The sequence below is a fragment of the Rhipicephalus microplus genome, chromosome 9 (genome assembly GCF_043290135.1).
Source record: "Rhipicephalus microplus isolate Deutch F79 chromosome 9, USDA_Rmic, whole genome shotgun sequence".
Taxonomy (NCBI): Eukaryota; Metazoa; Arthropoda; class Arachnida; order Ixodida; family Ixodidae; genus Rhipicephalus; species Rhipicephalus microplus.
In genome coordinates this window covers 99581210-99597461 of record NC_134708.1, presented here as the reverse complement: position 1 = coordinate 99597461, position 16252 = coordinate 99581210, and the positions used below count along the sequence as shown (strand labels likewise).

The window sequence follows — 16252 nt, the reverse complement described above, 5'->3', positions numbered from 1 at the left end:
TGATGATTGGTTAGAGAATGGTTGTTAATTCCTTTAGAGAAGCTTTGTGATCTACAATTATATAAATAAATTCTAAATAATACTTCCCACACGACAGCGCAGTGCCGTCCACCACACGATGTCCACACTGTGAAAGAAAATGATCAGATGTCTGCTCATCTAGTCATTTTTTTTCCACCTCACGTGTTGTCGTAACCGCATACATAAGTCTGTTTTCTCCAATGAAGTTTCAGTTGTTAGTGTGTGCTGTGTCCAGGTGTCTTTCTTTCGCACTTCAAATTTTTCGCGCAACTAAGTTAAGATGAAGTACCAACTCGCCCAGCAGAACGTGCTTCTCAATATAATGTGTGTAAAATGTTTTAGAACTTTATGCACCCACTACGCAGTCGTGGGGAATACGTCCAGTAACCAGTGTGCCTTTTGTAATGGTTGGCTGTCTTTAGACCGCAAAGTCACGTTGGTAATAATGTGTTGTGATGCTTGATGACAATGCACGCTTGTATCATGCAATATAGCTGCGATAATAAATGTTGTGTTGTGAAACCTGTATGCAGGATACATGTATTTGTTAAGCATGACAGTTATTTTCCTTGCATTTACAACAAGAGGAAGTTATTCATGCTTTATTTCCAAGCAGATGCATAGCTGTGTGGTAGAGCACTTGCATGCCATGCAAATTGCCTGCATGATTTCGATCATCACTCAAACCCGAAAATTTACAATATTTGTTTTATTTGCATTCTCTCAATTTTCGATCATTGACAAGACGATTTTTCATGGAGAGCCACCGATGCCTACGCCGGAATTTCTGCAGAATGAGCTCTTTACCACTGTTACGTTAATGATGCATTATTGGCAAAATGGAAAGCGTATTAGGTTTACAAAGTATATTTTTAGTGTCCCGTTGGCAAGAAATGTTGTTAAATGCCTCCGTTCCCACGCGCACAGAGACCTATAGACACCAGTTTTAGCAGTCGTTCTATAGGTCATTAGTCACAATACTTGTACATAACAAGCTTGCATACCAATCACTTTCGACCGAACTCCTTAAAAGTTGATTATCAACTCATTTAAGTTATTCAATGCACACGCAGTTAATACGGTCAATAGCAAGTCAATATTTCGTTTTGACTGACTATGGACGCTCCATTGACACGCGAGAAAAGTTTTAAACATAACACACTGTGAAAAATATCTTTACGAAACTCAAATTGGGTTCTTTTATGCTATTTATTTTTGTCAAGTCGGAATCAATAAAGCGGAATATTTACTTGCACTGTACTATTTCTCAGACCGTGTCGACCATAGGTTTAAGATAAGAATAATCGCATGCAAGACTGACGTATTTCAAAATGATTTTTACAAAAAAAAATTACAAGATGAAACCAGCTGCCTTCTAGCATTGCCTCTACACTCCCAAATATTTGTTTTATTTCATGTTAGAATTGTTCCGATTTATATGTTATAACATGTTCCCATTTATATATGAATTTCTCTTGCAGATTGTGATTCAGGTGACTTTGAAAATTTGTTTGGCTGACTATGTATTTTTTGTATTCTACTTTTCGTAAATGCTCCCCCAATGTAATGCCAATTGGTGCTGTGGGTAATGAAATAAATAGATAAATAAAAAAGTGTCGATAAATAAGCAATAAATTTAAGCACAAAGAATGTATCTCTTCAGGAAAAGTGGACTAACAGTGACATGTGCCCACCACAAACTTTAAATATGATGCCAAGTTACATTCTAGCAAATAGTTGTTGAGAATAACTTGAGATATAATGAGGATAACTTAATTGAACAAGAATGTTCAGGGGGTATGTACTGCCTTTATTTTGGAGATGATAGTGACTGCATGCAGACCTTTCAACAAACAGGTATATTTCTAGCTGAAGAATGATTTGAGCAGCTATATTTTTTGCCGGTGACACAGGCTGAACTAATATAGATGAATCATTTGAATGGCTTTATATAAAAGTATCCATATAAGGCCATATATGAAAGCATCCATATAAGAACTTATATGGATGCTTCTATATATAGCCATATATGGCCATATACAGCAACACCCATATATGAGGATATAAGGCCCATATATGGCTATATCAGGATTTGGACATATCAGGTTATATACGGCCCATATATAGGGATTCCATATATGGGCTAGATATGCCCAATTCCTGATGTAGCCATATATGGGGATTTTTATATAAGTCCATATATAGGATTTTTGTAAGGGCCGTGAGGCAATCAGGGAGTCGTCACAATTACGTTTAAATTCCTTCCCATTTGTTGCCCACGTGGGGGTTGGTTCCTTTGTCCTGGTTTAACCAGAAAAGCTTAATAATCTAAAGCACCCCAGCACCTGACCGGATGTCATGCGCGCACCACAGTGTCTACGGTCAGGTTCGATCTTCTCGTGCACTTCGACTGCGTGCCGTCAAAGCAATGCTGCGTGCCGGAGCAAACGCAGTGCAACGGCTGGCGTGCCTGCCCAAGCTTACCGCACCCACTTCTTACAGCGGTCCTACATTGAACGAGCTACGAATTTTCTTTAGTCTCGGTCAAGGCCAATGGGCCTGTAATGTAATGAAGTAAGAATGTTGCGAACTAACTTTGACTCTGTGACATTTGATACGAACGTACGATACTTCACTGGTACGAACAGGTGCTACCGGCGCTGCTGCGGTAAGCGCGACAGGCACGTGCGGGCGCATGAACTGATGCACGGGCATGCCCTTCGTGCCTCCGAGAGTGCGCATGCAAACCTCTAAGGCCCGTATGCAGAAGGAGCTGTTGTCAAATATACAGATGGCGCTGCTGTCAGGCTTGGCACTATATTCAAGTGCATTGAAACGTGCTTTTTGTGTTGCGCTGTGCTTACACAGCGACGCAAGAGATGTCCTCACACATCAGACATCCTATGAAAGGTGGACAAGGCCTGGACGATGAAGGTGGCGGCCTTGGCTAAAGGTGCTGGGCCTTCCGACAACGCGGTCCGCGGCAAGCTCTTCGATTGTGCGGGTACAGCCGAAGCGAATCATCAGCACCACAGCAAAAAAACTAACATAAAAAGGCTAAAAAAATGTCATGCCTTTATCCAGCGCGTGCAAAGCCCTCTTTAAGGACACCGGGTAGCGCCCATGCATTTCTGATCATTTTGAGTTACCGTTTTTTTAGCCACAAATAGATATTTGCACAATCTATGCATCATTTTCTTCTAAGTCTGATGCTCTAATCACTGAAAGAACTTTTTCTAAGCAGAACTATTAATAAAATTTTCGCACATTTTTTACCACTACGACCTAAATTTTTAGCTTATTGGCATTTATAAAAATGCGTTTCTAGGAAACTCTAAAATGCATCATTTCGATTCTGCCTCAGTGGCTGATGAATTTACGCAAAATGCAAGGAAAATAATCAAATATTATCTTTAAATGAATGTAAAGTAATGATAGCCAAGTAATAAAAAGAACATGGTTTGAAGATAATCAAGTTTAAAATTATAAAATGGTGGAAGACCGAACGCATTTTCTCACAAACACCATTCAAATATTTCATTTGCTAGTAGAAAGCTTGGTAATTTTTTCCAAAGTGAATGTTTTTTAAGAGCCTCCTGTAATGGTTGTGTCATAGAGCTGTATCCGCAATGTATCGTCGAGTGTAGTCAAAAATTTTCAGCAAAGTTAATGTAGTTTGGCCAGGCTTCAATCCTAACTGAGTATTTCGGCTCAGATTTGGGTGCACGTTAAAGAACCCCAGGTGGTCGAAATTTCCGGGGCCCTCCACTGCGGCGTCTCTCATAATCATATGGTGGTTTTGGGACGTTAAAACACACATATCAATCGAGAATTTCCTCTTGTGTCATACTTCTATCATCAAGTCCAAGATAATGTCCTATGTCACAATTCTACAAGAACCCCGGACAGCGAAAGTTTTCTTTGCAATATTTTTGGCTTTGCTACTGGTTATCCCGAAATTATATCGTGGATGGCCTAACGCATCGTTTATTCAATGCTAATGGCGTTAATTTGAAACACTTATTCGTCAGTTTGAAACTGCCGCCTAAATATCATAAGCAGCTAGCGCCCCACAGCGGAGCACCGTCTGAGACTACGTGCACTCAAGCTTCGGTGGCACTTACACATGCTGACTTCAAATATTGGGACCTGCAAACGGTAAATAATGAAATGATGTGGCTGTATTTAGCATGTCCCGTTCAGAAAAAAATAAAAGCATTCCTGGCGTAAGAAACCAGAACCACCTCTAGAGCAGCCCGACAACAAAGCGAATGGGGTGACAACCATTAGCCCTCACCGGGTGCGCGCCCCGCGACTGGACCTCTGCATCGTCCAAAATTGATCCCCGCAAGCACTTCGAGTTTACGAATTAGGTGTCAAGGCCCATTTACGACTCAAGTCTGAACCTAAACAAGGAAAACCAAGACTGCGACACGATCCCTAATGCCTCCACGCTTGCATGGGGCAGTTTCCACATGATATTTGCTGTTATCTATTCACGAAAATATTCATGTTCGTTAGAGAATACCCCTGGTCACCCTGCACGAGATTCGCCTCCAACTACGCTGAAAAGGCTAAGAGATTCAGTGATGAAGAGCTTGCTGTTTCAAGCATTCAGCAAGCTCTTCAGTAATGAAGAGCTTGAAACAGCAAGCTCTTCATCACCTCAGCCCTTCATTTACATGAAATTAAATTTACAAGGGGACTGCTGGGTGTCCGCAAAATCTACACTCTCTGAAGGTCTCCTTTACCCCCATCATCTAAACTTGTCGACAGACATGACAAACGCACGGTACGATGAAGCCCGGAGCTGAAGGTGTTGAAACCGATGCACTCAAACGACGAAACGTGAATATACCTGTCCACAGTGTCTTCGAACTGCCTTAGAAGTTACATGAAAATGTTTCATATAGACGGCTGACTCTTGAGAAGCATTTAGGTTTTTGTAAATGATACTTTTTTCAGAAATATAGACTGTAAGCACAGAGCTCATACTAGGGCATCGCCCTAGGGTGCGTTTTAAGTGAAATATTGCTTTCAGAAAAGCTGCTTCTGACCCAAAGAAAAAAGTGCTTTTTAAGAAAAACACGGATGTTTAAAATATTTACATATGAAAACTCTTCTTGCATGAAAAAAAAGAAAAAAGAGTGACATTTCAACAACTTTAGTCCTTCCCTGCGCCTTTAGGTATTTTCACCACAGTACTTTCAGCTTATGCCAAAACGTCTGCAAATATTAGGAAGGGGCTACTAGCTGTCATGGCTCGCAAACCTGTATCTTTGCATTTACATACTCCCGCATGGGCCGTTAATGTGTGAGGGCAACTATGATAACCGTTGTCAAAAGACTTCACTAAGAATCATTAAGAGGTGTTCATGACGTCATGCGCCACTGAGAAAAAATGAAGGGAAACAAGCGCCAACTTTCTATGGCCACATGCTAACTTTACATATTCTCTTCTGATACGAACCTCGTATGATACAAATATTTTCGGTGATACCGATAGATTCGTATTACCGATGTTTAACTATAATTGCTTTCGCGCTTCAAAACTTCAAGGACCCCTAGCTTTGCCGTGAAAAGTTGAACGTGATTGGGCAATGGGGTCCCATGCGCCGTCTCTTCAAAGAAAGGAACATTTGTGCGAGTAACATTGTCAGGCACAACATATGTACAGTTTCTAAGTGCGCACTATACGCCATAATTCTTTTCTTATCATTGGTGCAATATCCACTATACTTCTGCGTAAGGTGCCAAGCGCACCTGTGTACCTGCATTCTTCATAGTGTGTGTGCACCTCGTCAAGTACACGTTCGTTCCGTAATTCCCGTTTAGGCGCCATGGTAACTCTATGACTCTCTCGGGCAATATTGCATGCATCAATGAGACTACTTCCACCGCATGACATCCCTATTCATTTCCAAAGCTGTTTGAAGCAACTACGTGGCTTTGTGGTGGAGCGTCTGCTTACCACACAGAAAACTTGGCTGGGATCCTCACTTCGAAGCAAAAATTCTTATCAGTAACTTTATTTGCATCTTTCTCGCGTTTCGGGTCACGGGCAATATTAATTTTGGCTCACAACCAATGATACTGACGCCGACGCCAGAAATTTTTGTGAAAGGAGCTCTTTAACGCTGTTGCGTTACCATCACGCTATTATAACAAGGAAAAAGAACGATGCGATGTAATACATATATGTTTCACACACATTATCAGATGCTTTCGAACAATATTACTACGCAAAAGCGTAATTCTGGGGCAGCGCTTTGTTGAACCATGTTCACTTTGTGTAGGCAGCAACACTTGTAAAAGACGCGGGCTCGATGCGCTCCACACCTAGAGAAGCGGCAACGCAGTCGTTTATTGTAACAGAACTATTTCATACATCGAAAACATAAAGAGGAAACATTTATGGTGGGAAGCTTGTGAGTGGACTCAAATATGCAGAGAAGAAGATCTCACGAGGTCCTTTTGCTGATCATTGCAAGCATTTCAAGTGCGTCTTTTCAGTAGCTATAGAGCTGATAAACTTAGATTGGTTCAAGAAAACCTTTTGCAGCTCGTGGTGTATGCGTACTCTTCTAATAACTCTGGTCAGATAAGAAATATAATACCTATATAAGCACCTGCTTGCCATGCGTATTGATAGATTTGCATTGTTTATGGTAGGCCCTTTTGTGCGCATACACTTTGAACTTCTTGCCTCGTACTCTTCAAAGCGTGAAGCCCATTACAGACCAGCGTTCTTATATACTGCCATATTTCCTTCTCTCATTTCTCTTTGATTTCTTCTTGGGCTGAGAAATGTCGTGCTCGAAGTTTTAACAAGCCAAACGTTTCCGCGAGAAATGGTTTATTGTTACCCGAACCAAGATTCCATGCTCGCACTCTCCATTACTATAGGCAGATTGTGGTGCTCAGATGGGCTTGGTCAAGTCGAGGAGCTGATTGCCCATGCGCACGGCCAGCACGAGTCGTGACAGGTCCATGTGGGCCTGTTGCCAGGCTCTTGCCGCCTGAGCGGCGTCTTGTTGTCTTTTGGCGTGGTACACGTGCTCGTGCAAGAAGGCGAACGCCTTGCCAGCGAACGCGTCCTCAGGATCGGCGCCGAATGCCATGTTCCTGCGTGCGCGAAAACCATGAAGTTTCGTGTTGGCTCTTTATTTCATAACATTTGATAAGAGCAATCAAAGCTTGGCTGTCCATTTTCTTGTGAGGTTGTTTCACGCAGCGAAGTCGAGACTTAAGGTTACGCGTTTGAAATTGATTGATAAAGGTGCCTAAAAGGAAGTCTGTACAGTGCTACATTCCCCTTATATTCTTTTTCTCATTTATTAAAACACGTTTTGAAAAAGACATACCTGGAATTAGGTTTCCCTGAGCTCAAAGAAAAATAACGAAATTGTTTATTCTATTTCATTTTGCTTTTACAAAGACGGTTAAAAGACAGTTCAAGTGACTCAAGACTTCGATGAGCAGCTAATGCTCGTAAGAACGCGGCAATGCATCCAGAACGAAGAAACCACTTATTTAGCTTTAGGACAAAAACTTGACAAGTTCATAAACATTGCTTCTCCTTTGGCATTGCAAGCGACGGCAGCCAACAATGGTGAATAGCTTATCCGAGACGTTGTTGGTGTTTAAAAACCTAATACAGCCATTTTACGGTTTCGTTTAGTATTATTGCGACTGACATTCAGCCTAACTTATAAAATTGATTTCGAAAAAGTCCTGCCTAACGCGATGCGTGATTTGGGCGCACGTGGTAAGATTTATACACTTCCACCACCCCGTTCAGCGCAAGCTCTTGCCAAACAACACGTGTGCAGCATCCACATCCATCTCATTTGCACTCGCGACGAATGAATTGTAGGTGTATACGCCGCTACGAATCCCCTATGTATAGTAAAGCAATTGTAATGAATCTACGCACATTACTGTTCGAAGCACATGGGCAGATCAGTTTCAGACACAACGTTTTTTATTGTGCACTGATTTGAGTCGGCTAAACACATCGTCTAGTCAAAGAATTGACACTTTTCAATTCGAACCGTGTTGTGAAAGAAAGGACATTTCGCCTGCTCTTCTTATAGCTGCACAATCAGGAGCGCAGGCGTCACCACGATTGTGGCAGAAATAAAGGAGAAAGAGGCCCTGAAGTTTTGACTTCAAAGGCTGCTGAGGCGAGCTCGTTGGTACGGATACATTGCAAAGCAAATCGCTTAATGAACACACGACACATGAGGCACACGCCCTTGTTCTCGCCTCATGTGTTCAGTGTTCAATAAAGGACCCCAAATCCATGCCAAGTTCAAATATGAGACAGTATTTTCTTTCTCGCCTTGACGACCTCATCATCACTTATTTCTTCATAAAAAGCATGGAATGGCCGCAATAAGCGTTAATCGTCTCGGGGTTTTGCACTTTTCGAGTACAGTTTGCTCTCTGCACTAGCGGTCGCAAACGCAGAAAGCAAAGTGAAATGCCCTTTAACAGACACATAGGCTTACCACAGGCCCTCAGGTTGGAAGTTGTGCTTTGGAAAAGATGTAACCAATTGTGAAAAAGTCAGCATTTTAGTTACCCCACTTGTGCAAGGATTTCTCACGACGAATGTTGCTGGCGCCCATCTTGTTTCTCTTACTGCCTATTGTAATATTTCGGTTATTAATACTTGCACCTGTAAAGCTTTAATGTAAGGTGATTAAAGGCGCCTTGGCTACCTTATTAAAACCACTCCAACTAATGAATCCTAGGCCGATGGCCAAAGTCAGAGTTTTTTTCTAATTGTTTTTATCGTGTGTCTATGTGTACTATGTTGTCTATGGTGCTGCCATTCTTGCAGCCTGGCTGCTTACCGCAGAACAAGATCACCCATTCTTTTTATGTTTCACTCAAATCGTGTTTGTTCAAGTAAAAAACATCTTAGATGGAACTCGTTCAGTTAGAACACAATGTGAAAATATTTGCTCAATCAACGTGCTCACCGGACGTTTATCTTGCCCAGCAGTCCCTCCCGGTTGATGAAGGCGCGTTCGATGAGCATTAGTCGTTCATTGATCACACTCATTGTGGCTTTGCTGCATGAAATTTATTATTATTATAATGGGCTGACTACACAAGTTTAGCATAACACTTGTGCTTCACCTGCAATATTAGCATTATTAACGTCATCACCACCCACTAACCACCAGGGTTGTAAGGTAAAAAGAATGGTTAAAAAATTGAGAAAACAGCGAAAAAGGGGCGCACGTGATCCGAAATCAATAAAAGTTACCAAAAGCATCCACGCATGCCCAAGAACAACTCCCACTTACACGTAAATAAAGCAGCTTAATTGGTGCGAGTTGGCGCTTCTCTAAAACACGTTTTGGCTGCAGTTTACACAAGTGGAATTGCTTCAGTGTCAACTCGCCTTATTCAGGGAAACCACTCAGCTGTTTTTGAAACCACTGTGAAGCATAAAGCACTACACAACGCGTTGGTTATGTCGGCAAATTTCATGATAGTATGACAGGGCACGTAATTAATGAAACCGTGGATCAATAGAATGTTAGCAGAATCGGAAAGACATCAAATAAAACTTAGCAAACCTCATGATGGTATGATAGGGCACGTAATTAATGAAACTGGGGATCAATAGAATGTTAGCAGAATCTGAAAGACATCAAACAAATCTTAGAATGAGATGAAGTGTAGGGCTTTCCGTGGTATGTCGAGGAGGCGAGGGCTCGACATACCACGGGAAGTTCTCTCTCTTTTCCTCTCTATATACTCTCACTACGTTTTCTTTCGGTTTACAATAATATCAATACTTGTCATTTGATGCGGTGGTGTAACGCTTCGCCTTTTTGCAGTGATGAAATTACAGCTTCTTTTTCTTGAAAACTCACGCCCGCCATAGTGGTCTAATGGCTGAGGTACTCGGCTGCTGACCCACAGGTCGCGGGATCGAATCCCAGCTGCATTTCCGATGGAGGCAGAAATTTTGTAGGCCCGTGCGCTCAGATTCGGGTGCACGTTAAAAAACCCCAGGTGTTTGAAGTTTCCGGAACCCACCACTACGGTGCCTCTCATATTACCATCGTTGTTTTGGGACGTTAAACCCCACAAATTATTAATACCTTCTAAAAAATTGAAACAATGACGATTGCTAAATTGTCATCGAGTCTTGATACGCATGTTTTCATTCTCGTAATGTTCATTGGATATAGTATATTTACAAATTCAAGGTGTATCATGCTCGAATGCGAAAAAGACGGTTGCCATCGCAATTCTTATCATGACTCTGATATCGAGTCATCACGAGAAAGTTTGCGGTCTAGTGGTACACACTTTGCTTTGAAGTTAGATAAAAAAGCAAAATTATGCGCATTACATTTGCGAGCGATCAATGAAAAAAGAAATTATTTCAAAGATACGCGAGTTTTTCAACCCACATTCCTTATTGTTGGGGGCCACTTCAGTTACTTCGCGCATGCGTTCAAAAGGACAAAGGCATTGGGAAATTATCTGATGCACTTAAAAGCTGCTTCAGTTTCGCGTTCTCTATACATCAAACACTCCAATGCTATGAAGGCGAGCGTTGCTAAAGTGACATGGAGATTGGATCATGTATACTTTCTGTTTCGTGCTGAATGTGAGATTACAATTCTGTCAGAATACAATTTTCTGCGTACAATACAGATGCCTGCCAATATTGTAGGAGAGCACGGTTCTGCCAGACTACCAGTTTGTGCGTTCTATATTGATGCCTACCAATGATGTATATCATGGATCTTCGCCTCAATAATTGCATTAGCAACGTCGCAAAGTTACTTTAAGGGAGTCGTTAATTCCTCGTCGGCAACTCACTCAATTTTCTTTTGCTTGTTCAACCAAGACTCGAAATTCCGGGTCGCCTTTTGAAACTTGTTCACTTCGCTGATCAGCCAATCTGAAGAAAACAGAGACATGCAGTTTGGCAATGTGGTATTCTTAGCCAGTTGCAAAATCACAAGAAAGCGAAGTTTCAATTTCAGCCATTATTTTAAGCATTTATCGACTTGTGCTGGAGTGGTAACGTGCTGGGACACATTACTTTTCATTTGTAATAATAATAATAATAATAATAATAATAATAATAATAATAATAATAATAATAATAATAATAATAATAATAATAATAATAATAATAATAATAATAATAATAATAATAATAATAATATACCAATACCAATATTGCCCCCCCTCCTTTCCCAGCAGGAAGCTTTGTGCAACGAACGTGGCTTAACGCTGCCACCCAGATGCACAAAGCTTTGTGCATCTGGGTAGTAATGTAATAGGGCAGCACAAAGCTTTGAAAGCTTTGTGCCGCACAACCAGGTACTGTAGTGCCTCAGGAGTGGTAGTGCTGTGGTAGTGACGCCATGATTACGTTGTAAAGGAGTAACAGAGAGGGTGACATGATACCGTCCACTGAAGTGAGAATGTAACCAAGCCAGTGGCATAATGCGAGCTTCGCGGCCGCGCTGTGAGGCGTCACCGCCGTCAAAACGACGACAGCCCACCGTCGGCGTAGATTAACGAAGCCGAACGAAGGCTTTTTTCTCGACGACTTTATTTTTAATGCTTGAGAGTGATAAGCATAAAAAACCCTTTCTCATTTAACTTTAGGCATTCAGAAGCATGCATAGTGCGAACGCGTGCAAAATTAGAAAGTGACGCATTTTAGTTGGCAGCGCGGATTAGAAAACAAATAGTCGCACCGCACTGCTCGTGAAAGCAAGTGGATATGTTGATACCACTTACGCAAAGTTTACCGAATACCGTCAACGAGGTCTTGCGAAATCTTGAGCTACGCAATTGCAGGAACGTAAGTGGTATACCTTTACTTACACCAGCGAAGGTATCGTAGAGTGCGATGGGAATATCAGGGAGCACTGGAAAGCCTCTGTTCTCCGGGCATTTATCTGCATTGTGGCTATGCATAGTACGTACTTTGTTTGCGCATGAACGCTGATGCATGCATATTGTTCACGGCTGTATATGCTAAAATGTTACTTACGTGACCTTTATTTTATGTAAACATCAATCGATTGACTCGCAATAAAACAATTTATTGCTGCAAGGTTGTGTGATCAGCGTTGTCATTTTGCTCGGCCTGTATGCGGCATCACAACTTACTAAAGTAAATATGCAATACACTTATGAGCTTCTAGTACGTAGTACTAGAAGCTTATAAGTGCTTCATAAGTGCTCATAGAAGCTCATAAGTGCTTCATAAACTGGAAAAGTTGAGAAATGGAGCTGCTGAGGTGAGTAGGGGCAGCCATTACGTAGAAACAGAAGACGATGGTGTCGTCGGCTATGCGAAAGGCCAGCTGCCATATCGAAACGTCCTGGTGCAATTTGAAACCTAATTCATTTTACACACAGCCATAACTTATACAAACAAGATTGTTTGTTATTTGTTCATGAAAATTACTTGAGAGTAGAAGATAATAACCTTTTTAGTTATAAGTAAAACGGTATAATTCCAATCTTTTTACAATTACCGTAAGAATCCAGACGACGCCATCGTCGCGTTCAATTTTCTTTCCTATGGGCTCTATGGGTATGACACTCCCTTGATGTAACTCTTTCACTTCGAAACAACCATCGATTTCATAATATTTTCCTGAAGAATTTCAACTGCCCGCTGTTTATGTAGGTTTCCAGTGTGATTGTATGAGTGCCAGCTTAATCTATGACACGCCCTAAGCAAAGCATGCACCCCATCACGTATAAATCTCACTTAACCTATCTTCACTGTTATTTGTTTAATTCCTTTATTTGTGAAGCCTTCGAGATAACCATCTGTAGAATAGAAAATGTTGCCCCTTGGTGCTTCTACCACTATTCACTACTTTTTACTAGCCAACTTTAGCTTTCGCAGGCTGCATTTGAGCAAATATGGCAATTGAGACATCAATCTGACCTATCCTGGTAGACAAAATTGGTGCAGGATGGCCACGACTCCAAAGCCGTCTCAACTTACTGAGCGAGATGTTGTGCTTGCTCATCTCACCCACCATGCTCGGGTTTATACCGTGGACGGCGGAACGGAGCTCGTCGGCAAATTCGGTCACCCGGTACGGCAACACCACGTCCTCGGCGAGCCGCAGCGTGAGTGCTGCGTTCACCTGGCTGCAGCGCAGCGTGAGTGCGAACTGCGGATCCACCGAGCGCTCGAAGAGTTCGCGGTTGTCGTACGCCGTGTGATAGGCCGGAAACCAGCCTTCCGGTCGGGCCTGCACAATATGGGGCCTCCTAAGAATCTGCTGCTTCATTGTGGAAAGTTATTTGATGAAGCGTTATGCCACATGATGATACTCAGCCTCCAGACATCCTTGTGGGTGATGTGCTGAGTCTCCGTTATGGGTGAAGATGTGACATGAAGAAAAATTGGTCGTGCCACGCGTAAAGACACGGAAAAGAGCTATGCGACACAACACGGGCGACAACCTTTAACTTGACTTGAGAACGCCAAACTAAAGCTCTCTATACATTTACACCTCCAATGGATATCATGGAAGGTGTACCATTCTTCTTAGTCTATTTCTTTCACACTGCGCTGTTAAGCAGGGGCGCAAACATTTTTTTTGTGTAGGGGTGCACCACCTTGACTAGGAGTGAAGGCCTGGCAGGTAGATGTGGTCGAGAATCTTTTCTTTTTTTTTTACGCTATACGTGCCATGGCAAAAAAAAGTACTGGGCACGGGCCTGTTATACCACTGCTCAATAGGAAACATCGGTTAGGTGGCCCAAAATGCACTAAGTGGTCCAAATGAAATCATCTGACCTCAATGCACACAATAATATAGACAAGCAAAACTGTCATTTGGGCTGGTTATAGTAACGATTTATCGTGAATGAGAGAAGTGGGCGCAGTATACGTAACAGGGAATGGGAAAAAGGAGCCTGTGTTGCTCTTGTGTTGTGACTGTGTGCGCCTGTGTTGCTCTCTTCTCCAGTCCCTTTTACGTACTGCGCTACACTACTTGCATTCACAATGCATACAAGCTTCAGCATTTTGTGTCGGTATGATTTATTGGTCATTAAGGTAACATTTCCTGTTCTAATGACTTCAAAGTAGCGAACAACCAATGCCGTGAAGGTCTCTTTTAGGTGACACCAGCGCAGCAGCCGATTCCTCCCTTGACAATTGAAAAAAATATTGGGGGACCCTTAAGTTTCACCTGTAGGAGTTGGACGTCATAGCGAAATTCTGTTCCTAATGCATATTTCAAACACTTAGCGTTTGAAATCTTTTCGAGCTTGCTATGCAACCACTACGTGTCCTTGAGGGCGCAGAAGCATGTGTGCCTTCTGTAGTGGTTGTATGGCTTTAAAATATGAAGTTATTATGATAATCCCATGTGGTGTGGCCTATTGACAATGTAGGCTTGAACCACGCAATATCATGGCAATATTTCATGTTTTGCTGTGAATAATGTGTACAGCACGCGTGTGTGTTTAGTGCATGAAAGTTACTTACACTGCATTTTAAGTAGAAGAAGCTGTATTCACTGTGTTCACAAACAGAGATGTGAATGTGCGTTAATAAAGAAACACAAAGAGGCGTGGCTTGTTGCTAGAACGACCGCTTGCCACAGAAACGACCCGGGTTCGATCGTCACTACGGCTCAGAATTTCTCTGATTTTATTGCATCTCTCTCAATTTTTCGGTCACGCAAAGGTCATGATTTTTCACTCGGAACCAACCACACTGAAACCGACACTGACCGCAAAATTTCCGCGGAACGAGCTCTTCAACGCTATCGCGTTAATGTATCCGCATATGTAGCCAGCCTGCTTTCTATCGGCCGGACTGTCAAGTGACAGACACAGATTCGGCATCCGATCCGACGTGCGACGCCGCGTAGGACGGTTCACGACACATAGGGCGAACAGCCATCAGCACTTAGGCTCTACCCACATACGGCGCCTTAGCTTGCACGCCCGGAAGACATCGTATCCTGTTTATTAAAAAGTCATGCCTTGTTGTATAATAAAATCGCCAACTATTGTACGCCTTCGCATGCAACGAACATCGCCACAGCCAACATTCATTTTCGGTTCCGAGGGTAGGCCGATCTAGCAAGGCCGACATTCTCGGTAGCGCCGTTCTTTTTCCAACGTGAGCTCATTGTCGAGGAGTAGGAAATGCTTTATTAAAGGAAAAAAAAAGGACAAGATGTGGAATAATTGTCTCCTTCCCCTAGGTGGCAGCCATGAGTCCTTGAGCTCTGGCAGCATCCTCGGCTTGCCGAAGGACTTCGAGTTGCACTTCTGGGTCTGCGCTTAGCATTTCGGTCTCCCACTGCTCTTCATTGCTGTATATTTTATATTGCCCTGTAACTGAAGGGCAAGCCCACACTATATGATTGAGATCTGCCCTTTGATTGCAGAACTTACACAAATCTGAATATATCTCTGGGTATATGTAGTGAATGCTCTTTTTTTTTTACCAACACAATAAAATCTTGTACTCGTACATGATGCTTTCACACGTGCAATTGGCTTTTTTGAGAGACTCGATGTAAAAAGCAATGGTGGGAATGAAGCTGGCCTGTTCACTGACACCGCCGGCACCACTGGTTGTTTACCTCCAAAATGGCCTTCCATCACGGCTCGATATTGTGTCGTCGGTTCAGAAACAAGAATTGCTTTGCAGAAATAGCACACTTCCAGCATCACTTTATTCAGTCATGAGTTATTTTGTGTCAGGAACAGTTTAGCCAATGTTTTTTTATGCTACCGCCAACGGCGATATCCACACATACTAGGGCGATTGGTGCTATTGCAGCGGCGAAGCAAACACTTGCGACAGCCGCTCACCAGTGGCGCCCCTTGTGAGGTTCCCACGCTGCCATCGGCTCCCGACGCCAGACCGACGCGGTTGCCGCGCAGCTACATTCAGCATGTTGGATGCACGCGCGGTGTGCGAATTGTCGCAGAATGCTGTTGGAACCTGTTGGACATCTGTCGGATGCTGCTGATGGCACAACACCCGTACGGCAAATGGATTCACACCATGTTTCTCCCGCTTTAGCTATATCTGTGGCACTCTTGAAGTCATTAAAGTGCGAGCTCTTAGACGTCAGACTCTAGAGTTTTGTGGACACGCAGTGTCACCTCTCAACGCAGTTTCGAGTAGTGCAAAGCCCGACTCTCTTGCACAGTTTGCTGCGCAACCAGGTGCAAC

General features: G+C 42.7%; 1 protein-coding gene across 1 annotated transcript in view; it reads right to left on the bottom strand.

Moving 5' to 3' along the window:
- Positions 1 to 6599: 6599 nt before the first annotated feature.
- LOC119164677 (aminopeptidase NAALADL1-like) overlaps positions 6600 to 16252 on the bottom strand; it is a 96226-nt gene continuing 86573 nt past the window's right edge. Inside the window, exons 17-20 of the mRNA XM_037416895.2 lie at positions 13043 to 13295; positions 10879 to 10960; positions 9012 to 9104; positions 6600 to 7146 (exon numbers count right to left, since the gene is read on the bottom strand). Of these exons, the coding sequence (XP_037272792.2) occupies positions 6942 to 7146; positions 9012 to 9104; positions 10879 to 10960; positions 13043 to 13295 (633 nt within the window). The 3' untranslated portion in view covers positions 6600 to 6941. The remainder of the gene's footprint in view (positions 7147 to 9011; positions 9105 to 10878; positions 10961 to 13042; positions 13296 to 16252) is intronic.